At 46.4% G+C, this 24755-nt stretch overlaps 1 protein-coding gene across 1 annotated transcript in view; it reads right to left on the bottom strand.

Moving 5' to 3' along the window:
* Positions 1-24755, bottom strand: part of CSMD2 (CUB and Sushi multiple domains 2) — a gene marked incomplete at its 5' end in the record, with an annotated part of 593570 nt that overhangs the window by 185822 nt on the left and 382993 nt on the right. Inside the window, 6 exon segments of the mRNA XM_080802687.1 lie at positions 4007-4195; positions 5620-5835; positions 12234-12350; positions 12579-12767; positions 13526-13713; positions 14786-14924. Of these exon segments, the coding sequence (XP_080658813.1) occupies positions 4007-4195; positions 5620-5835; positions 12234-12350; positions 12579-12767; positions 13526-13713; positions 14786-14924 (1038 nt within the window).

Genomic DNA, 24755 nt, shown 5'->3' with positions numbered 1-24755 from the left:
GTTTTAGCATAGACCCACTGAAACCCTGTTTCATTCAACAGCTAATGAATTCACAGCCTCCTTTCGACATCTTTTCTCCTCCTCCAGAATTAGTCCTCCTTTCCCCATTGTTCCCATACTTTTGTTTATAGCAGTCATCACATTTTATTTCACCATTTGTAAACATTTCTGTCTCTTCCTGTTGATCCTTTGGGGCTGGGTCCTAGTTCTGTCTCTCCAGCCCCCATTCAGTGCCTGGGCGGGGCGGGCATGAGAAGGTGAAAGGGGAGGGAGCTCAGTGGCAGAGCATGGTTGCAGAGCCCCTCAGCTGTCTCTCTAGGGTCTTTAATAGTTGTAAAGCCCCCCTCCCCCCACACTTCCCTGGATCGGAGCGTCTGTTGTATTGGACCCTGGCTGCTTGTTACTTGCCTAAAGCACATTTCACTCGAAATGTGAGTTACTTGAGGACTAGGGTCATGCTTAATGAATCTAAACTTCCAAGGCTTAGCCCAGATTGTCTGTAAAATAAATATTTGCGAAATGAGTGAATGAATGAATATGGAGGACACAGACCTCAGAAGATGTACAGTCCTAAAAATAATTAGGTTCCAGAAGGATGAAAATACAAGTCCAGATGGCAGGCACATTACTTGTCTGGACATATGGGGAATTGGGAGCACATCTTGAATCTCTGAGGTTGATGGTAGCAAGTCTGCTTTCTTCAAGCCATCCCTTGGTGTCCCTATTCTGGGCACAGTCATTGGTAGAAGGTTGTCCCTGAGGTCAACCAATGGGCCATACAGTTAACCCTAATTGTCCTAAGTCTGATGTATACGAGGCCAAGGCAGTATAGATGGAGATTGTGACACAGGGACATTCAGAGCTGAGCCTCTTGTGGTCTCGGTTATACCTGTGTGTGTGTCCTCTTGTCCCCAAGACTATTCCTTAGACCTCTGAAGACAGTGTCCGTGTCCCACAACAAGTTCTTACTTTTTCAGTGAGCCCTACTCCCTGGGCTTTGGCCAGTTCAGGACAGCTTCACTTTCCTAGGAGTTTATATAAGCCATTCCCATGCACTGAATGTTTGTGGTCTTAGGCCAAATCCATACACTGAAGCCCTAATCTTCAGTGTGATGGTATCCTGAGGTGGGCCCTTGGCAGGTGATTGGGGTTAGTGACCACATAAGCTGAGGAAATGACCAGAGCCCTCTCTCTGCCTTGTAAGGACAGCTGCTGTCTGCAGGCTGGAAGAGGAACTCGACTAGACACTGAATCTGCTGGTACCTTGATCTTAGGCTGCTTGGGCTCTAGAACCATGAGAAAGTGGTATCTGGTGTTGAAGCCACCCATGATATTTTCCTAGAGGGGACCGATCATTTGTCTTAGAGACTGTCTGCAAAGTGTCCAAATGCACATAATGAATGTGGTGAGCTGGGGCATACGACTAAAGTGATAGCTGTGGACAGGCACCCTGCAGACATTTTCTGGGGGCCTGGAGATGAGGGCGGGGATTTGGGGAGTGGGTGCTGAGGGCTGTGCCCTTGTATTACTCAGTCTTGTCACATGGGCAGCACCCTGAAGCAGTTTTCTGTTATTTCTGGAGTCACACATTATTCCCTCCAACTAGGGAGAGGCATGGGGAGCAGTGGGATAAGTATGGACTTTGGAGCCAGACAGTTGAGTTATATCAACACTCTGAACCTCGGTCTCTTCATCTCCTTCATCTGGGCAATAATAGTATCTGTGTAAGACTACAGAGAATAAATGCATGAGATTTTATGATTAAACAAGTGAGCATGTGGGGAGTGGTTAGCATACAGTAGGCTCCCAACAAGTGTGATTCCTCCTCTTTTTCCCCATTGGTCCCAGGTGAAACTACACGGCTTACCTGATTCAGAGCCCTAAGTTCCTGTGCTCTGGGGTAGGCAGAAAGCCCGAGAAGCTTCTTGGGAAGTGCGTTCACAGCATCCTCACTAGTCCTGATGCCTCTTGCCCTCTGCCTAGTTCTTAAATTTGGCTTCCCTTAAACATGGGCTTTGGTATGTTATTGGACACCTTCCTGGCCTTGGCTTCCTGCACGATAGCTCTGTGGCTCCTGCTGCCCCAACATGCCCGTCTCCTCTCCCCCACAGCCCAACACCTTGATGAGGAGAGACACAGAGCTGATAGCTTCAGATGGGGCCAGTCCTTTCCGATCACCAGGGCCAGACTCCCTGCTAGGGCCTTTGCCTCGGGCACCAGGGAAGGTACAGGAAGGTAGAGGGACATGACACTTGCTTCTGGGAGAGTTTCCAAAGTAACAGGGGAGGTGAGCAGATGCACTGAAAAGCTAAACACTAGCATCAGTGGAAACAAATAAATGTTCCAGAGAAACAAACAGTCATATGCACAGGAAAGTCCTGCCACTGACTGAGGCATCTGTGACTTCTGTCGTCCTCATCAGAAGAGGTCTCATTAAGGGCAGGGGCTGTGTCTTATCCATCAGTCTGGGGCTCTGGAGGCAGAGGGTTCACTCTTCTCTATCATACCGGGACTCCCAAGGACAGGGCCATGTCTCCTGCTGCAGACCGGGGCCCTTGGAGTCAGGGCTGTCTCTTTCACATCGAGTGCAGGGGCCTCTGAGGTCAAGGGCTGTATCAACCCATCACACCATGAATTAGAGCCCAGGGCTGTTCATCTCCTTTGCAGCCGGGAATGTTTCCTGGTAACACTGTGTGGGCTAAGTCATCCAATTTACACCCACAGTGCCCGTGGCAACTGGGAGCATCCCCAGGGTGGGCATTCCCATGAAACCTCCAGCCCGAGGCTCTGTTGCAGGGCTGGTGGTAATTAGAGGTGATTATAATTGCTGTGCATTATTAATAACACATGAAACAGAAGACAAATGTAATAATGAAAATGTTGTGAGGTGTCATGAACACACAGTAATTGGAATAATAAGTTAAAGAATGAGTTTATGTAATGAGATCAATGAGGCAAGAGCTTAAGGAGTGTGTGCATCTGTGGTCCCGGATAATCCCATTCAAGAAAAATTTCCCCCAGACCTACTTAGCTGAGGATGTTTTCCTGGAGAAGGAAAGAGCTGCTGGTGGCCAGACAGACACTGAACATGGGGGAACATGTAGGTCTGTATGTGTGTCTCAGTCAGGGTGGGTCGAGGCTCAGGGGTTGGTTATGGGAGAAAGGATAAACTTTGGGATGACTTAACTGGCCAAAATGGAATTCTGCATCTATTTGTTTTAATGTTTGCCCTCTGGGACTGTAAAATGTTATTGGTTATTGATAAATAACAATAAAAAGGTTATTGGGAAAATGGTGATAATTACATGGCCCCCCACTGGCTTATGCAAATTATGTCATCTACTCTGGAATGAAGCCTGTGAATTGCCTATTGTTATCTCTGTTTTATAAGCCAGGAAGCTGGGGTGGAGGAGGTTTGGTGGCCTGCCCAAGATCTAACAGCTGGTAAGTGACTGAGCGGAGACCTGACCCTGGTGACTGTGCAGCCCCAGCCCTGTCCATCTTGCCAGCCTGTTTATGACTGTCCTTCGCTGAGCCCCAGGCTCCACAGAGAGGTCTCCAGCTGGGCTGACCTCACAGCCCCTGTTGCAGTCAGCACACTGCGGCTTCTAGCTCTCTGGCATATTGGGGTTTTACGCAGGATTTCACTGTAATGCTAACAGCGAGCATTCACCCAGGCTGTGTTCCATCTGGCCCTGTGTGGAGTTCTTAGTGAGCAGAGCCATCAGCCTTACAAATGAGGACCAGCAACTGTCCCCGCTCCCTGGGTATCACTCTACCTCCCCCCACCCCGTGGGGCCCGGAGCTCGGAAGAGTCTTCTTGAGCCTGGCAAGGAGGTTAGGCCTCCCATCCGAGGCCTCACTGCAGGCAAGCGTGTGCTAAGGCAGTCCCCAAACCCAAGCCTGTTGGCCTCTGGGCCCGCGTGTGTTTCACTACCTCACAGCAATTGACTAATGTTTGGCCCACCCCATTAGTGAAGCAAAATGAAAGCACGTGACCACCTACCAACACACCTTGGCAGAGGCGAACTCCACAAACGCCGTCTGCCCCCCAGGCACGTGATGCGGGCCGTGCCCTCCAGACGGTACCCGGGGAAGCAGGAGAAGATCAAGGTGTCGCCTACGCCGAACTGCAAGCCCTTCCGGATGCTGTAGGCTGGGACCTCAGGCTCCTCACAAGGCTCCAAGTCATATTCTGGAAAAGGAGCAGGAGTGCTGGGGTCAGAGACAGAATATGGAAACATACAGACACAAACACCAGGGAGAAAAGGGCCAGAGATAATGACAGACAGAGGTCAGAATACATACACACTGGCCCACAAAAGGTAAAGAGAAAAGAACGATCCTAAGAAGAACAGAGACAGAGAGACACACAGTGAGGTGAGTAACACCACGCTTTGGGTAGTGGGGACGGCTCCCCAAAGCAAGCAAAGAGAGGACACTGAGTTTCTGGAAGCAACCTTCCTGGAAGTATTTATGAGGGTCCCCATGACTTGACCTTTCCCTCCTCTGACCCTTCATCCCCATATTAACCCCAAGCCTCAAGGCTCAAAGACTTTCCTGCTTCTCTCTCCCTAGGCATTGACCCAGATAAATTCAATCAGCTTGGTTCTAGATGGTCAGAATGTATGACCCAGCCGAGGGCAACTTACATTGGAAGCAAGAATCCGAATGCTTCACTCAAACTCTGTCTCAGCAATGCTGGTGCTGGAGGCAGATGGCAAGCATGATGGAATGGAATTTATCACCCAGGGATCAGCCCAGTACCTCTAGTGAGGGCATAGAAGTGACAATTTCCATTGTCCCCAAGGGTATCTCCCTTCTGGGGCATAGTACCCCAGGGCTCTATGTAGTAAAGAGAAGGAGGTTTCCTCAGATGGGGTGAGGCACAGTGGCTAGATATATCCCACATATCCATGACCTGGCCAGGCCCATGGCAGGTGGCTTCTGTTGGAGGGACAGCGTGGGGTTGAGCTGGGCCACATCCCAGTTCCTAGAGGCCAGATATCTCTTGCCCATCCTGGGAGAACCCGTGGGATGAGAAGAGGCACTCTGGGAAGCAGTGGGACAAGAGTGGTGGGGTACTTGGGACCAGAGCAGTGAAGGGTCCGCTTTTCTTCCTGAATGCCAAATTAAAGAGCTTTCTGCATAGGATTCCTAAACACAGAGATAAATACCTATTACTACTAAATAAACATTGGTGAAGAAGTCCCCAAGTAAGACTCAAATATGCTCATTTCAAATCCCTTTCTTCTTCTTCCTCTTCTTTTTTAATTGCTGGGGTCTTGAAACAGTGGAAGTGAAATCAGCAGAAGAATCGCGTATTCCTAGGGCAGGAGGGGACGTCCTAGTCCAACCAGTTATACTCGTGATTTTCAGAGTGGATCTTAAACACCTTCAGGGAAGAATAGTCCCCCAAACACCTGCTTCCCAACCCATCACAGGGAGGTCCTCCTTGTGTCTAACCCAACTCTTTTGCTGCAGCAAAAGTGAGGTCATTCTCCCAGGGACTGGAAATTGGATCAACGTCCATCTGCTGGGAAGACCAGAGGCTGGCAGCAGAGAGAGAGGCAGAATGTTCTGCCATCTCTTCCCCCAGGGGACCCCAACATGCTTTACCTGCGAAGGTGATGTTGAATCCTTCGTAGGACATGGAGAAATCGGAAATGAAGCGGACCTGGGCAGTGAAGTTGCCATAGAGTCCGGCGCTGATGGGGGCCGGCAACCGTGAGCCGGTCAGCTGTCTCAGGGGCTGCGAGAAGCTGCCATTCTCGGTGATGAGGAGGTAGTCGTGACCACTCTCCAGGTGGAAGGTGTGGAATGTAAAGAACACACCTGCCAAGAGACCAGAAGGGTCCGGGTGACAAACTGAGATGGCTGCAACAGGCCCAGTGAGAGACGGGATTGGCACAAACATTTCCAGTCTGTGAATGTCTACCAGTGGGTTGGGATGCGAGCATGCACTGATAGTCACATATGGGGGAACCAGAATGAATGCATCCGAATGATCCAGAACATGCCATTTGCCCACAGGTCAGGGAGAAGGACACTGCCTTATGGTTGTCAAATTTGAAAGATTTATGGCTAGGTCTGTGAGAATGCTTCATAGCCTTTCACTCATTCACGGATTCTCTTATTCATTTCTCAACAAGTATTTGTATATCTGACAAGTGCTTCCTCTGGGCTAGGATCCAGGGTCAGGGAGGAGCAAGGGGATATACAAGACATTCAACAAAGAGCTACAGTACAGAGTGACAAAAGTGCTATCAAACATCATTCAGAATGTTCCAGGGGCAGAATGGCAAGCACTAAACAAAAGCGATAATATTCACTAACATTTCAGCACTAAGTATCTGCGTGTCACTATGCTATGTGTTTTATTGCCCTGTAGTTGGCCCCTATCTATTGGAAGAGAAGATCTGAAAACCCAGTTAACCCCACCAATAACTCATCTCCATTTTACACTCAAGGAAACTGAGGCACAAAGAGGAAAGGCACATGTCCAGGGTCACCCATCTAGCAGGTGGCAGAGCTGGGATCTGAGTGCAGTCTGACTGCAGGGTTTGCGTAATAAACTGCTCCATGACACTGCTTCTCCCACTATGGAGAGAAAACAGGCAGGAGGGGTGGCCAGGTGCTGACATGGGTCTGGCGGTGAGAAAGATGGGGTGGTAGGATCTCAACACCCGAAGCAGCTCTTGGACCAGATCCAGATGGCCGTCTGTGTTTGGGTGGGCCCATGTGTAAATGCATGCCCACTCACACATCAGCACGCCCATGGGAATGTATGCTGTGGGCGTGCTAAGGGCAGGTGCTTGGCTAGACTAGGGGGGCTGGATTCACTTGCTATTCAAAGTCCATGGACCAACAGTAGGGGCCTTGCCTGCAAGCTTGTTTAGAAATGCAGAATCTCAGCCTCTGTCATAGACCTTCCAAATCAGAATCTGCATGCTAACAAGGTCCCCAGGAGATCTGTAGGGACATAAAAGTTTGAGGAATACTTCTCTAGATAATTAGCGACAAGTTTTTGGTAAATCATGGTTGGGTCCAAGCTCTCAATGCTAAAATATTTAAAAATGTTTTCATAGTCTTGCTTCTCTATGGATAGGAGCTGGTAAGCCCAGAGTTTTGGGGATTCTATGGGTGGGGGCAGGGGAAAGAGAAGCCCATAGAGGTGATGGAACCAGGCATGTAGCTTGTGAATGCCCTGTGCCCAAGTGACTATGTTACATCTATGGACCTATTTCCTCAAGGGAACAGATCCTAAGCACCTACTAAGTGCCAGGCCTGGGCTAAGCAGTGAGAAAGATCTCCCAGTTTAGTGGAGGAGACTGACACATCCATAGTGAGAGTCCAGAATGGCGGCACAGAAGAAGAGTGCCAACTATGCCCGGAGGGTTGGGAAGACTTCACGGGGTCACAGTCTTTGACAGGAGGGGTTTATGAGCATTTTGGGGATGCACAGGTATGTGTGCCCATGTGTATCCTATCCTCCCAACACATCAACACAGGTGCACACGAGAAAACGTTTTCAGTCTACAGCGCTTGGGAAAAGGCTCGGTGGAAATTCTTTCCCTCCTGATAAAACACGGGTTGGGTAGTGAGTGGATCAGACACAGTACAGGGAATTGGAGGTGATGAAGCACTAAGCCTCGCACTCTGTTCTTCAGCGTGCAAACACAGCCCCTCCGTAGGAGTAAACATTTGGCTGGCATTCTAAGGATGAGTAAACAACTGAGATGAAGCCCCTGGGTTTCCCAGCTGTGCTGATTGCTTGAGGCTCTTTTGGTCATTGTGAGAAAATGAAGACATTGTCACAGAGGCCCCATGTTGGAGTCTGAATCCAGATTTGGTGTGACAGATGCACACACAAACCGATACTTCACTGGCGTGACCATGTCAAATCCTATGAAGGATGTGGGTACCACGCCAGGCAGACATTCAGAGCTGTGGAAAAGGCATGGGCTTTGGGAGTGAGGAGGGACCCAGACCTGGGTCAACAGCCCATCTACCAACTGAAGGGTCTGGGCCGAAGTTGCTCTAGTGTGTCCTGAGTTCTAGTTTCCTCCACCATAACATGGGGATGATAGCACCTCCTCATAGGTAACATTTAATTCTTGGAGCGAGGAACAATTAGGATAGCAGATGCAGAACCCACAGCATGGTGTCTGACACACAGTAGGTTTTCTTTTTGCTCAGCTTGTCTAACTCCTAGACAGCCTTATGGATTGATAAAAATTTCACTTCTGGGGTCTCAGCAAGGGCCCATTCTTTGGACTCCTGAATTAGCCATTCCCTTTGGCTGGGAAGTTGAACAATTCTGAATTTCACAGAGTTCGGAGTTTCTCCAGCTGTTCCTCTGCCTGCTGGGGATCAATCAGAGTCAGTATCCTAATGGATTTGTTAACCTGAGATACTTTTACAGGCATTGCCCTCTGCAGAAGGGTCTGGGTTCAATTTAATTCTATTCATATAAATATTTCTTGAGTTCCTCATGTGTCAGGCATAGAGCCAGAACCTAGGGAAGCTGCAGGAAACAAGGCAGGCATGTCTCCCAAAGGGCTTGGAGTCTGTGTGCGGGGAGTAGGAAGACACAGGATCATGTGGGAGCCCACGGAGGGGAACCCAGCTCACACCCAGGCCTCGGAAGAAAAGGGTCCGGAAAGCTCATTATAGGAAGTGAGTTCAGAATATGAAGAGCTGGCCACACAAGAGGGATGGTGGAGATGGTGCAGGGGGGAAAGTGTTCCAGAGAGAAGAACAGCATCCCAATACACAAAGCTCTAGAGGACAACGAAAGTCTGGGAAGTTCTAGGAACTGAGAGAGCTTCAATGCAGCTAGGACTTAGTGTTTACAGGGCTCAGAAGGAGGCTGAGAAAGGTGAGCAAGGGCTATAGGCTCACACCAGCTATTTTATAATTTCAAGCTCTATACTAAGGGTCAGGTAAAGCCAAATGGTCCTAAGGAAGAAGTGACTGGGTCATACATCAGCGACCCTGTGTCGATTCTCTGCCTGGAACACCTCTTGTCCTGGCTAATACTTGCTCATCCCTGAAGACCGGCCCAAGTTTCAACTTCAGGACACCACCTAACCAAGCCCTAGGGTGGCCACTGGATGTTTGCTACCTCTAACCACTCTTGGCCGTGGTACGTTAGATGGACTCTAATCTTCCTGAAGGCAGGCAATGCCAGAGTGGTTCATGCCACTGGGTTTTCCTAGCACCAAGGGTAAGTGCAAGCATAACATAAGCATTAGCTCAATATTTGAATCGCATTGACTTCTAGACAAAGACACATATAGAAAGGCATAGAGAAACATACCCCACCCCCCATGATTACAGATGCCAGACAGAAAGAAAATCATGACTACTGGGGGATGTTCCTTTAAGGATTAAGAGGGGCTGCCTTTCTTGCCCTCTTGATGCCACAGAGGAGCTTCTGGCTCCCACATTGGCCCACTCTGGCCAAGACTTGCTGCAAACAGCTCTGCAGGATGAACAAGGATGCTGCCCCGATCCCTCCTCTCCTCAAGGAGAAGGGAACAACCAGGCCTCACCCTGACTGCCTGCAGAGTCCTTTCTCCCCACGAAGCTGCATGCCACCCTAATCCCAGTTAGGTCAGGCCTATTAGAGGCAAAAGTGAAGTCCTTAAGCACACGTGGGGAGACTTTGAGTGACTTTTCTTACATAAGTAGTATAGTTTACATGTAATATATTTTTATTGCTCAAAATTAGAAAAAACGGAGAAGATAAAAATAAGAGGGTAGTGCACTAACGTCTTGAGGTATAGCTTTTCAGATACTTTTCTATACACATATCCTGGTTTAGTTTTTATAAACTATGTTCTTTTGGCAAACATCTCTTTTGGCTTAACAATGTATTACAACTATACCTGTAGGTCTTTATTTTTTAAATTTTTTTTATTTTTAAAAAATATTTTATAACTATTATTTTAGAGAGAGAGAAAGAAAGAGAGGAAAGTGGGCCAGTGGGAGAGGGAGGAAAGAATCTTAAGTAGACTCCCTGCTCAGCATGGAGCCCAACATGGGCCTCGATCCCCCAACCCTGAGATCATGACCTGAGCTCAAATCAAAAGTTGGTCACTTAACCAACTGGGCCACCCAGGCACCCCTACCCTGTAGGTTTTTAAATATTCTCTCACATTATGGCTTTTCATAGCTGCATAGTGTTGCATTATATATAGGTATCATATATTTATTTAACATTTTCTCATTGATGGACATTTCAGTAGCTAACTAATCTTCCAATTAGTAAAGTATTTTAGGAAGCACCCTTTCAGCTGAATCTTGATGTACCGTTGTACTTATTTTTTTCAGATACATTCCAAGGAGTGGAATTGCTGGGTCCAAAAGCACATATATTTTGAAAGCTTTTGATTCATATCATGGAACCATCATCCAGAGAATTTCAACCGTTTTATACAATATCAGCGCTGAAGAAGAGTATTCATGTCTGCACACTGTCTCCCACACTGTTATGATATTCTCTGCTGACTTGAAAAAAGAAATGGTATTTCATTACTGGCTAAATTTGCATGTCTTTAATTATGAGTGGGGTCAATGTCCTTTCATCTCTATTTCTTCTACTATGAAGCATTTATAGCTTTGCTCATTTTACAGGCCTAGAGACCAGGTATGTTTTTCTTTAGGATTTTTAAGAGCTCTCCATGTATCAGGTTGGTAATCTTTAGTTGATTATATATGTTGAAAATAATTTTGTCCACTTACTGTCTGAATTTTTTATGGCCTTTTTTTTTTTTACGTAAATCCACTCAAAGTTTTATTTAATCAAATCTTATAGTCTTTGCCTTTATGGATTCTGCTTTTAGTATTACTCTTTATAGTACATCCCCACCTGAGGTTAGATTTTTATGTTCTTCTAGTATTGGAATTTATGTGGTTAAATGTATGAGGTCTGTTTGGTTCTTTTCTTTTATTCCCAAGTGTTTAAGTCTAGTGTTTAAAAACCATTTATTAAATAATCCTCTCTTCAATGGATTGGAAAGGACACTTTAATTATATACTACAAACTGTCTCTCTCACACACATACACAAGTGTGCATGTGTGTGCATGCACAGTCTCTCACACATACACATACACAGGACTCTACGTTTGGACCTTCATATGCCTGCATTGGTTTGTGTGTCCATGCCAATACTCATACAACATTGTTAAAATCATTTTAGCCAATAACATTTTACTATCTGAAAGAGTTACTCTTTTAAAAAATTTTTCTTGGCTTTTCTACATGTTAATTCTTCTAGATGAGAGATTCTTATTCAAGGGCATGCATCAGATTTACTAGTGAAGTCTTCAGAAATCAAAGATGCCTGTTTTCCATCTCCAACATGGAGAATCAAAACATCTACAGTACAGTCTAAGCATTAACATATTTGCTACAGTGTGGAGGGGTTAAGAACTGTGACCCTGGTTGAACTTCAGAATAAGCTTCTGAGGATAGAAGCCATATGTGCCTGGTTACTGTTTATTCCCAGCCCGAGTCTGCCGCATGGGTGGCATTATTCAATTAATATTTGCTGAATCAAAGACTATATTATTTCCTGTTTATTTCTAACCAGCACCCTTCCTTTGAACTTGGATTTCCAAAGATTACTCATGTGAGGGAAGTTGAGGTAACAGTCCAGACTGGTGAGGAATATGAAAACATGGCATCTGAGGAACCGCTGAGCTATGTAAGAAGAGGTTCACGGGTCCAGTGTCTGAAGGGTGAACATGAGGAGAGGGGGCAGATGGATCCTATGTTCCTCCAGGACACAGAACAAGGGAAAAAGTTTTGGGAACATCTAATAGGCTATTAGGAGGGGTCAGATCTATCAAAAAATGACAGCAGGTGCCCATTTGCTGAATGGGTTGGCCACCTTCCCACTGCTGGGGCTGTTTAGGCAGGTGCGGTGCCATCTTGTGGGGAGCAATTAGAGACTATTCCTGCATTATATAGGGTTTCATAGCTGGTCATCTCTACAGTATCTTCTAGCGTGAAGATTTTAGATTCTTAAAAATATTTGTGGAATGTATTCTATGATTCAAAGAGATGGGAAGCTTATGGGAGTATTTCTGTTGATGAGAAAAATTCAGACCAAATGCTGAGGTCACTACATAGGGAGATCCCCACTGAGGCCACCTTGACCTGAAGAACATGGGGCTCTGACCACGTCACAGTCCAATACTTGCTCCAGGCCTAACCACTCACCCTTGCCATGGGATGTTTCAATAATCCAGGTACAGTTCAAGTTGTTGGGGTAGAAGTCAGGAAACCCTGGTGATAAGATGGTCCCACTGGAGCCTTGAATGAAGCCACCACAGAGTGCTATGGGAGTAAAGACAGTGTTGAAAGACCGGAGTGGCCCAGGGAGCTCCCTCACCCCACCCCATATCCCCATCCCCAACCAATCCTCCTGGGAGCTGGGGAGCCATCTTCTCTCAACCCTCAACCCTCACTGATGGGTGGGAGAGTCAATGCCCCTTCTAGCTCCTGGTCTTCCACAGCAGGAAAGGAATCCACTACCTTAGCACCCCTTTATGAGGTGTGTCTCACCTTCACAGCTGGGCAGGGCCCGGCTCCACTGGAAGTTAGGCTCACACTCCAGGGGCTCCCCGTCACTTAACGTGTAGCCTGAGTCACAGCTGAAGGTCACTAGAGCGCCCACATAGAAGTCATTTCCATGGCGCTGCCCATTTACAGGGATCCCTGGATCCAGACAGTGGTCTGACTGCAGTGTTATAGCTGGAAAAGAGAGCCCACAGCTGGAACAGACAGCTAACCATCACCACAGAAGGACCCCAGCTGGCCCACAAAGGGAGGGAGGAGAGAACCCTGATTTACAGAAAGCTGAAGCTGTCATTTACCCATATGTCAAGTGTGGCTGTCGACATCTGCTAAGACATTTGAAGACCTGTTTCTCAGAGAAAATAAGCTGATTCTAGCATTTGTCCATCCGTCCGTTCATTCAATTAACATAAGTTGAGCGTCCGCTACGGTTTAGACACCACACTAAGTCTTGGGGATACAGACATGAGTAAGAACATGGGGCTGCCCTCATAGTGTTCTCAACCAGCACTTTCTCTACTGGTCTACAAAGAGTGGAAGTGACATCCATCTCGTTCAACTGAGGCAGCAGAGATGGATGCAGAAGGCGATGCGGCGGGGGGTGAGGGTGAGCGAGAGATGCTATCACATTTCAGCCTCACCATCCTCAAACACTCTCTCCCCAGATAGCCCGGCATGGTGGTGCCCAGTCACCTACAGGTAGAAGAGGCTTTGTGGTATGTGGGTCATCAGACTTCACTGTCTCCAAAGGCTCTCCTCTGAGCTCCTGTGGGCTCTGACAGATGCTGAGAGTAGGGGAGTGCCCCCCAGGAGCAGAGTCTAACTGAGGAAGCCACTGGGATGGGGCCAAGTTGGGGACCCACTGCTGGAACAGTCCTGGTCCCTGCACCCTCCTCCCAGCCCACCTTGTCATCTGCCTCCCTGCCACTACTCACTCTCATAGCGGAGCTGGAAGCCGATGTCTGAGTGACTCTTATCGGTAGAGAAGAGGAGGTAGAGGTAGTTGCTGGTGCTGATGAGGAACTGGGGGACCTGGGTCCCATGGTAAACCCCGATCAAGGGTGCTGAGTATGTCCGTCCATCTCGAACTTCCAGAGTATCATAGTTGACCTCGGTTTTAAATCTGCCAAAGATGGGAATGTAGACTTCTTGAGAAACCTGAGGCTTATTAACTTGCAAATGACAAAAGGTCCTGCCTGACCCAGGACTTCAGAACAACCAAATTTTGGCAGGCTGGTACATTTTAATATAATCTGCATGTGTTCATTAGTGATAGGAAAGGGCCTTCTCCACTGCATTTAGCCACCCCCCCCCCCCTCCGGCCTCCGATGGCTGGGCACTCTCTCAGTCCTCCCTGTGGCCTGGGCCAAGATGCATCTTCAGACTTAGAGGCACAATGACTAGTCTCATGGCGGGGGCGGGGGTGGGGGGGAGATCAGAATGTTCTAGGCCAGAATTCAGTAAACTATAGTCCAGGGCCAAATCTATTCTATAGCCTGTTTTTGTATGGCCTAAGAGCTAAGAATGGTTTTTAACATTTATAAAGGGGTATGTTTTAAAGAAAACAGAAAATATGCAACAGATAACCACAGGTGGCTTACAAAACCTAGAATATTTACTATTGGACTCTCATGAAAAGGTTTGAGCGCTGCTATTCTAGGCCATGGATGCTTTGTCTGGAAGAAGTTTCTGTTCATATTTGGGTGGCTACTTTCCCCACCCAAGGGGCATGCCTGGGGTGGGAACAGGAAATGCAGCATATGAGCAGGATTTGGGTCAAAGGTCAGGAAGGCTGCCTTTCCATGCTGCAAATTTTAGAGTTATACTCCTCAGATGCCAATGCCTACTTCAACATCGGATGGTGTCTATCTGCCCACTCTCTGTCACTGGGGGTGAGGGGGACAGAAGGGCTCTGACATCCCAAGTGATACCCTACCCACCCTTCTGCTACTCCTCCGGTCATAAACAACACAAACCCCACTACTGAGGTGAAACCAAGGCCAAGCGCAAAGCCCATGTGGCCTGTCTCCACCCAGGGCAATTTGTTCCAATGTTCTCTGACTTTGCTAACATTTCAGCAAATGTGCTGGTCCTCCACCCTCAACCCCAGGCTCCCTTCCACCACCACTCCTAAGAAATCTACCCCCCCCCCCAACCCCTGGCTCTGTTCCCTCCAAGGCTGCGGTTGCAGGCACCTGTCGAAGGTGATTTTGATGGGGTAGCCTGGCTGGGCTTCAATCACCCAGGCACAGCTGAGGGCATCCTTGTAGAAGCCAGGCCAGCCTGGGGACAGGATGGTGCCACTGGGCGAAGTCAGATGACCACCGCAGGGAGCTGGGGAACAGAAGGGAGAGAAACAACTTTCTTGTGTTGTGGGGGACAAATGAACAAACAAATAAAAACTCTCTCTATAAAATGTATCTGCCAACAAGTATTGTTTTTGTTTTTATGGAAAATTACATAAACTATATAAACTGTGAGTTCTGTCTATTGGGACCTTTATAGACATGCTCAGTTACATCATTTGGACTTTTATTAAAGGCCAGAGGGGAGAAATAAAAATAATCCTTTAAACAAAGTCCTCTGTCATTCTAGGAGGGCTAAAGTACAGCTAATATTTGGGTTGCACTGGTTTTTCCTTTGTTCTTCGCTCCTTGCATCAGGCTTGTGGCAAAAGCAGAGATCCGGCCACCTCTGGCACGGGCAGTGGGCAGATCCCCAAGCTCAGCTCGGAGCTCGGCCTTGACCTACTCTACTGTAAGTTCCTTGAGGGCAGGGGCCTTGTTCATGGTCTTTCCCAATTTGGAGTCCCCAGCATTTAGCCTAGAGCTTGGCACACAATTATCCCTTCGTGGCAGGAATCAGTAATCATTGCTTGAATGAATACATGAATGCATGGAAGGATGAATGAATGTGGTTCATGGCAGGTGATTCCACAAGACACTGGGTAGTGCAGACATGTCTCTGATCCTGCTGCGCCTGTCCTCTCAGTCCCTTGGTCGGTCTCACTCTTCCCATCCCTCAGCTTCCTGTTCCCACCAGCACCCTTCCTTCACCATCGCCTCCTCCTGCAGCTGGACCCTTGGCCCTTGCGGTGCTCATCAGAGCAAGCCCAGTCCTCCTCTTTCTGGTAGGTGGTCAGATTTCATCGTGCATGCCTTTCAAGTTATCTTAGGTCACGTGACCGCTTTGACCAATCACACGAGAGCGCAGTAGTGGTGTGTGTCCTGCCCACAGGGAAAGTTGAGGAGCTGGCGCCAGATTTGCCATTTTCTGCCTCGTTGACGATGACAGCAAGTGTCAGGATGGAAGTCCCCACGGGCTGGGCCTTTAAGTGACAAAGGGGCAGGGCACCTGATGACCAGTGTTAAACATGCAGCTTAGGCAGCCTGTGTGAGCTACCAATTCCTGTTTTTAAGCCACTGAGAATTGGGGCTTGTTAACGCACTCTAACCTTACCCACCCGGTACCTCCCCAGGACCGATGAGGAGGATGCCGGCACCAACCACCACCCACACTGTGGCCACCGTCACCGCCACGGCCACTCATGGGCTCACACAGTCAGTCATGCTCACTCTTCACAGAACACAAATCCTGCAAGGGTGGCGCTATTATTCTCCCCATTTTACAGCTAGGACAGGTTTATGGAGGTGCAGCAACCAGCTCTGCTTTCGTTGGTGATAGAGCCTGGACTCGGACTTAGGAAGACACCATAAATCCAGAGATCCAAAACTAAGCAGCCTTCTACTTTTCGAAGAACCCCTGTGTCCTTTGGAATTCCTGACTATGGAGCTATCAGATGCCAAACATGTCCTAAACAAGACCAGGAAGGAAATGAAGAGCTACCCAGTACTTCCATCTCTGCAGTTTGTTGTTGTTGTTGTTGTTTTTGCATGTTTCTCTAGTTAATCAGTTTCATAAAACAGGATCAAATATACTGCACCCTTCCTCTCTCAATTCTATGAACTTCTTGGAAAGACTGAAAATAATTGTCAACATTCTTTTTTAAAAAGACTTATTTATTCATATTAGAGAGTGCGCAGCGCGCGCGAGAGAGAGTGGGGGATTGCGGGGGGGCTCTGAGCACAGAGCCTGACACTGGGCTAATCTCACCATCTTGAGATCATGACCTGAGCTGAAATTAAGAGTTAGAGGTTCAACTGACTAAACCACCAAGGTATTCTGATTGTCAAGCATTCTTAACAGAGTGTTACATTAGGAAGTTTAATTAACCTAAGAACAGTAATACAAATGGCAGTAGAAACTCGTATCAATGACTTACAATGCTACTTTATGTGTATTATTTCATTTAAAACCACATAACATTTATGCAGTTATTATGCCCATTTTATAGATGAGAAAACTTAGGCTAAGTAGGCTAAGAGACTAGATCAAGAAGTAATGAAGTGAGAGCTGGGATTTCACTTGAGGACCTCTGTCTCCAAATCCACCTGCAGTGCATAATGGTACTACAGCCACGGCTGGCAGCAATGAGCTCACTGGGATTGAGAGCTCACTGTGCGTCAGGACTTGACGAGGATTATCTTTGTGACAACTGCAACACTAAAAGACAGGTACTATTGTTATTCTCGTTTTGTAGGTAGGGATTATCACCCCATTTTCAGTAAGTTGAGACATGGAGAAATTAAGTAATAACACAGCATTTATATAAAACACTGAGGGAGCAAATTGCACAAGGGTATTGTCACTTCCTGGATAACCCCAGTTTTCAAGACCCATCCCTGCATCTCACTGAACCTGCTAGTACATTCCTCTCTTTGTCGGACGGACAGGTGAGACCTTGGAGGTGTGTGTTTGTAGGGGGCTACTGCTCAGTCTCTGGGTTCCCATGCATAGCCTCAGTAGGAAAAGGGACTCTCTCTCGGATTCAATTCAGCACGGGCCCAGCCTCTTGGATTGTGGACTGTGATCTCCTTACTTACTTTCCAGAAAACTGTAGATCACATGGTCACTTTCTGTCTAGGCTACCCTCCATTCAGTGCACAAATCAAAATAAGAAAACCCTATCTAAAATCTCCAGACACGGAAACCCAAATCCTGCCTTTGGTCACCACTTTGCTTTTCTCTGGTGTATTGTTTTACTGCCTTGCTGGTTCTTCTCTTCTTCTGCTCATGTGCTGCTCAAACGACCACTCTGTGCATTCAGTGCTTCACACTCTCTGGTTCATCTTCACGGTGACAGGTGTCAGGCAGGGAGGAGTAGGCAAGGATCCTAAATGCAATGTCTCCTTAACAGTTGAAAAGGTGCTCAACCTCATTCTAAGGAAATATATATATTAAAACAGCAATGAGAAAATATTTCTCATCCATCACATAGACAAAATCTGAGTTCAAGGACACAGGAGACTCAGGGAAAGCAGGTATTCTAGCACCTTGCTGGTGGAAATGCAAAATGGCACAACTCCTGTGAAAAGAAATTTGGTAATATATAGCAAAATTCCTATGCATTCACTCTCTGACCCTGCTTCTAGAACTCTATCCCAAAGATATTCTTGCAAATCTATGAAAAGACATATATATGTACAAGGCTATACAAAGCCGCATGATTTATAGTAGCAAAAGAATGGAAAGAGCCCAAATGGGAGTCAGCAATCGGGAGCTGACTGAATGAACTGGAGTAATCAACAAGATGGACGGTGCAGCTGTAAACAAAAATGAGGGATAGTCTATATAATGTCATGGAGTGGTCCCCAGAATATATTAGTAAGTGAATAAAAACCAAGGCAAAGAGGTAAAAAATAATCCTATGATTTCATTTATTGTAGAGAGGGGTGGGAGACACACACACACACACACACACACACATTGACTCATATTATAACAACTGATGAAAGAATGAGGCCCAACCTCAAGATTATCTATGGAAAGAAGGAGGGAACAGGGTGGAGAGGAAAGGAATAAAAGCTAGGCTTTCTCAGAATGTATCTTCTTTCAGAGGTTTAAATTTGGAACTATGTAAATATTTTTCACAACTAAAGAGAAAGATTTAAATTTGATAAGGAAGCTCTCAAAACTCAAAAGCAGAGCGAAATAAATGAATACAGTACTGTGTCAGTTGGTGGCATAATCGCACATGAAGAAACTAGCGAAAGAGATTTTAAAACAACACAGTCATCCCTAGTAGGGTCTAGGAATGAGAGGAATCAAAAGTAAAACAACTTAAACCATTTTCAGTAATCACACTGATGTTGTAGTGGCTGTGTCATTCTGTGAGTCTTGGGTGTGCAGTAGGGAACAGGAAATCATGCTGATGTTGTAGGGAACTGGAATTTTTCAGCAGGAATGAAAGCAGGTACAGATATGACATCAAGAAAGTAAAAAAGGAAGTATTCTTACATCTGAAATGAAATAAACCTATTGTGCATTTTTATCTTTAAAAAAAAATGATTCTTTAGCTCTGTTCATTGAAAAGCCTTAGAGACAAGGGCCAACTCAACAGGAATAATTATCCCCGGCGCCCAGATTGTCAGTATCACTTTCCACCGAAAAGGGACAAGGGCTCCTTGGAGAAATGGCTGCTTCCAGGTCAGGGAAAGAAAATGTTCAAAATGAGGTTGGGCCACTTTCAGAAAGGTACCCACTGGCCAATGGGACAGTTGGAGTGTCGGTTAGAGTGATAACTGCAATGGATTTAAATATATAAAATATGTTTAAACACCTTGAACCATAATGGTATTTAAAAATGTTCAACTTTGGGGCGCCTGGGTGGCTCAGTGGGTTAAGGCCGCTGCCTTCGGCTCAGGTCATGATCCCGGCGTCCTGGGATCGAGCCCCGCATGGGGCTCTCTGCTCAGCAGGGAGCCTGCTTCCTCCCTTCTATCTCTGCCTGCCTCTCTGCCTACTTGTGATCTGTCTGTTAAATAAATAAATAAAATCTTAAAAAAAAAAATGTTCAACTTTATGTCAGGGAATCAACTCATTGAATAAAAACCGGTAAATAAAGGAAAATAATTAAGTTATTCTCTGCCTTTCCTTCATGAACTGTACCTCAGGGTAACCAAATAGTTGATGAGGGCGAGTTTTCTTTAAATACTCCAGCTTATAAAAGGAGATGAAATGATAGCATGTGGACATTTTGCAATCCCATCGCTGGCTCCTAACATCCTCAAATGAGAGACAACCAGACATTATGCGTCTCTGATGGTGGCACAGAGCCCTGCCCGTAGAACATTCGGTCGAAAAATGGAAACTAAATCTGATTAGGTTTTTAGATCCTACTACCAATTAAAGGAAATATGAGAGAGAGAGAGGATCATGTTAAACAACCTCCCAGGGACATAATGGTCAAAATTCAGAGTGCAGGAGACACCTCAGAATAAATGACCTGGCTTCTTCCACAAAAAATCAGAGGGGTGGGCATAGAGGTCCACAGGTTAAATGAGCTGACACATATGTGCTACCTATAATGAGTGAACCTAAGCAGGATTCTGATTTTTAAAAAATTATCTTTAAAATAAAGTGTTAAACAATCATGGAAATTTGATTATATTAAGTAACTATTTTTATTTTTTTAGGATGATGGTATTTCTGTTATGTCATAAAGAGCTCTTTTTATCTGTTAGAGATACACACTAAAATGTTGTGGATGGGCTATTTTGCCTGAAATTTGCTTCCCAATAATCCTAGAGTGGGACAGTGGCAGGGGCAGCAGGTAGGGGTATGAATGCAATGGAAGAGGCTATGAGTTTGTAACTGGTGAACCTGGGCGGTGGGCACATAGGTGCATCAGTTCTGTTTGAAATTTTCCACTCAGAATGTGGGGCAAGAAAAGGAAATGTACACACTTACACTCATACCTCTCAAACTCACACTGCATACATACTCACATGCACAACGAGAGAAAAGAGGGGGAGGTTTCCTGCCTTGAATAGAGATAAGAGTGCAGGGATAAGACAAAGGAGGGACCCAGTGCCTGGCACACAGCAGGTGCTCCATAAATACTTTGTCAAAGGAATGAAATACTGGTCGAAAGGTAGAAGACCAGGTGTTATGACTGAATTGTGTCCCCCCCCAATTCACAGGTTGAAGCCTTAGCCCCAATATGACTGTTTGGAACTAGGGCTCTTAAAGAGGTAGTGATGAAGGTTAAATAAGATCATTAGGGAGTGACCCTGACAGGACTGGTGTCCTTCTAAGAAGAGACACCAGGGATGGGCACACAGGGAAAAGGACACGTGAGGACACAGCAAGAAGGTGGCCATCTGCAAGCCAAGGAAAAAGTGGCTTCAGGAGAAACCAAACCTGCTGGCACTTTGACCTTGAATTTTCAGCTTCCAGAATGGAGAGAAAACAAATTTCTATTGTCCAAGCTGCCCAGTCTGCAGTATTTTGTTACAATGGCACGAGATGACTAATACACCAAACTTCCCCATGACGGACACTAACATCATGCCAGGCCAGGAGCAACTGGGCACAGTGATGGAACACAAGAATATGAAGAACTAGTCTTCTTTGAGCCTCACGGGGGCCGGACACTGATTTATGTGCCTTTTCTTTTCCTGTATGTTCATCTTCACAACAACCTAGAGGGTGGGGACTGGTATTAGCCTCATTTCAGAGTGGAGGACACAGGAACAGAGAGGTTAGCTAACGGGTCCAGAAACACACAGCTAGGAAGTGGCAGAGCCAGGATTTAAACCCAGCAGGCTGGCTCCAGAGCTTGTGTTGCTAGCCATTGTGGGTGTGGACATGAGAATGCCCACCCTGACTACTGCCCTCGGAGGGGTTTTAGGCAAGGACATGTCCAGCGTGAACGACCAAAACTCATGAAAGCCTTTTCTGGTGGCCTGCTACACCACTGTTTGTGGCAGCATGAAAGGTGAGTGAACTCTGGAGTCAGACAGACCTCACTGGAGGATTCAAAGTGATGGTCTGGAATTACAGTACTTGGATTGGAATCCCAACTCTCCCATTCATTTAGCTGTGTAACCTTGGGCAAGTTATGTAACTACTCTGTGTTTCAGTTTTCTCCTCTGTGAAATGAGGACAATACAGTACTTACCTCCAAGGTTGTTATGAGGATTCAGTAGGGCAACGTATGCAAAGCACTTGGCCTCGTACTAAACATATAGTAAATGCTTAACTCTTACCAGCTTCGGGATCTTAGACTGGTCAATTCATGTGGCTGGTTTGCAGCTTTCTTGTGCTTAGAGCTTAACAACACCTTTCTCATGAGAGTGGCCAGAAGATTCAGTGAGATAATGTTAGAAACTCAGTAACTACCCTTACTTCTACCTTGGAGGTCTAAATGAGCTACAACTATCACTTGGATTCCTCTTGTGGGAATGGGGAGAACTGGCCTTCTGTCATTTTTATAGGACTTTTAAATTTTCTGATTATAAAAGTAACACATCTGGTACATACAGCAGAGAAAAACAATGTGGACGTGTTTACACCAAACGGTCAAACCATTTTCCTCTAGGGAGCAGGATGGGGAAATGAGAATTTTCACTTTGAACTTTATCTCACTTATGTATTGCTTAAATTTTTTACAACCACCAAATATTACTATAAAAATGAGAATACACACTCACTGTAGATAATTTATCTCCTTTCCCCCTCTCTGTATATTTCTTATATAAGCAGCATATAATTTTTTTAAAACCCAGTTTGAGGTTCTTTGTCTTTTAATAGGGAGTTTAATTACCTTTACTGTCATAACTGATATGTTTGTCTTATGCTGTCATTTTATTTTATGCTGTCAATTTCTGATGCTTCCGTGGGGTGTCCTGTCTTCTCTGTTTCTTGCAATAGGCACTATGTTTCCTTTTGTTTTAATTTTCTTCTGGGATAGGAAAAGGAGAAACTTGCTTTTTATTCTACTTGTGCATACTTAGAAGTATTTCATAAACAGGGTTGAAGTTATATTCTCAGTAGTGAAATAATTCCAGAAAAATACAGAAACAGTGTAGCCAAGAGTCTGGGTCTGAATTGTGACTCCACTGCTGATAAGCTGGGAGGACCGTGGGTGAGTGACTTAACTTCTCTGGGCTCCAGTGGGCACCGCAACTACACCTGCTTCCTACCGGGTGCAAGACTGACATGAAGGGACACCTGTAAAATACAGATCCTAGTGTGGTATGCTTACTTGGTTCTTTCTGGGGAAAAAAAAAAAAAAAGACGACGACGAAGACAAGGCAGAGGTGGATGGGGGAGAGGGATAATCAGGCACACCTGTGTAGATGCCTTCACTGCCTGGAAGGCTTTTTAAAATATATTGCTGACTTTAAACATATGGATCCCCTATGTCCTCTGTTCTCTAGACAAGAGGTCAACAAACTACAGCTCGAGGGTCAAATCCAGCCCATCCACTTAAGTGGTGTCTATGGCTGTGTTTGCATAACGGTGCTAGAATTGAGACCCACACGGCCCCGAAAGCCAAAGCTACCTTCCAGCTGGCCCTTTAAGGAAAAGTTTGCCGACTTGCGCCTTAGAGCCACCAGATGATCATCCTTCTTTCTAAATTTAGGAGAAGATGCCATTTTCTCCCTTGTCCCATTATAGCCTCTCAAAACCTAAGTGGCTCTTGGCATATATTAAAAGATTTTTTAAAAGACCATTAGCTTTTGCATTTAATTGTCCACAAGGTGGGGATACTTAATCAAAAACAAAACTAGAAAAATGGAAAAGACAAAAGATGCTGATTACAAAGCTGGGTTCTCCCAAGGCTGGCATACAGGGAAAAGGAGCCACGGAGGGGCCAATCCCAGGGGCTTCTCTACCCCATCTACTCCACTGTTTTCAGTCTGGGATTGGCCACCCGAGGTAGGGTCTCTGACTTTGGCTCTCAGATATACAGCTCCCCAGATTCCTGAAAACCAGCTTGGCAGCAAATACCCACCCCTCTGAGGAAACTGAGCAGGCTCTCCCCTGTGCCAAGTTCATGGTCTCTCCAATGGGCTGCTCCCTATGCCTGGTTGCCTGTGGTCCTCCAACCTCAGCGTTCCCCATCCTCCCAAGGGAATGGATGGGATAGTTTTAATTACAAAATTAGGACTTTGCCCATGTAACAGTGAGTCTAATCCTCTCATGCACTCATATGTGGTCTCGAGTATCTCACTGCGCTGATGGAAGTAGGGTCTAGGAGTCCCTGATTCAGGAGGGCGGACCATGCCAAGAAGTGGGGTCTGCAGTTACAAAGCCCTAGTGTCTCCTCGATGGGGGGGGTCAGCTCCACTGGGACTGAGCCCCTACAGGCTTGGGGCACTGGGATCCTGGGCTTCTGCCCCGCAAGAGAATCTTGGTGGGGAGACAGGACCAAAGGTCAGGGAACTGGTAAAGAAAAATGAAATGGTGGTGAGACCAAGCGTCCAACAGCGTGGTCAGGAATTCAACAGGAATTAGGAGAAGAGAGAAATCCAGTGAGCGAGAGACAGCAGGGGAGATGTCTTGGATGAGATGGACCAAGACAAGGACAACCAAAGAGGTCAAGGGAGAGAATAAGGGAGAATGAGGAGCCTGAAGGATAAGTGGATAGTCCTCCAGACCCTGGGCTCTGCACAGTGGCTTTGCAGGGTCATGGACTTTACCCATAAATGACTTCATCACACATGCATGATCACCCCACTGTTGTCAGTGATGGATTTCACCTGCTAGTTCCATGGCTGAGAATGGCGTTTCCAAAAAAGCTCACTTCACTGGGGAAAATGGCTGTGACGTTGTATGGACCTCATTGTGGGAACTTGGAGGGCAGAAAATGGTCTGTTCATGACATGATTGGGGCAGGTGCCTGCAAGGATGGAAGGGCACCACTTGAACCCCCGAAGTGGAGTGATATTCATCTGATTGGCCTGATGAAGAAATGGTTAAAATCATGCTCATGGCCAACACTTATCAATCGCTCCCTCTCTGCCAGACGTGGGTCCAAGGTCAGTGGGTGTTCACGACAACCCTGTGAGGAGGTTGCTGTTATTAATGGCACCGTACAGATGAGGCTATGGAGGCACGAAGGGGTCAAGTCATTTGCTCAGGGTGCCTTAGACGGTAAATTTCAGGGTAAAGGCCAAGGGCAGTCTGGTGCGAGTCAGGCTCTGGAGGCCATTAGGGAGAGACTAACCTAATTAAAAGGACTTTCCTTCATTCATCCATTCAGTAATTTATCAACTAGTATTGGCTGAGCATCTAAGAGTCTAACAATTTGCCGGT

This window comes from Martes martes, assembly GCF_963455335.1.
Source record: "Martes martes genome assembly, chromosome: 4".
In the NCBI taxonomy this organism is placed as follows: domain Eukaryota; kingdom Metazoa; phylum Chordata; class Mammalia; order Carnivora; family Mustelidae; genus Martes; species Martes martes.
Note: the sequence above shows the minus strand (reverse complement) of the source record. Positions and strands in the feature narration are given on the sequence as shown.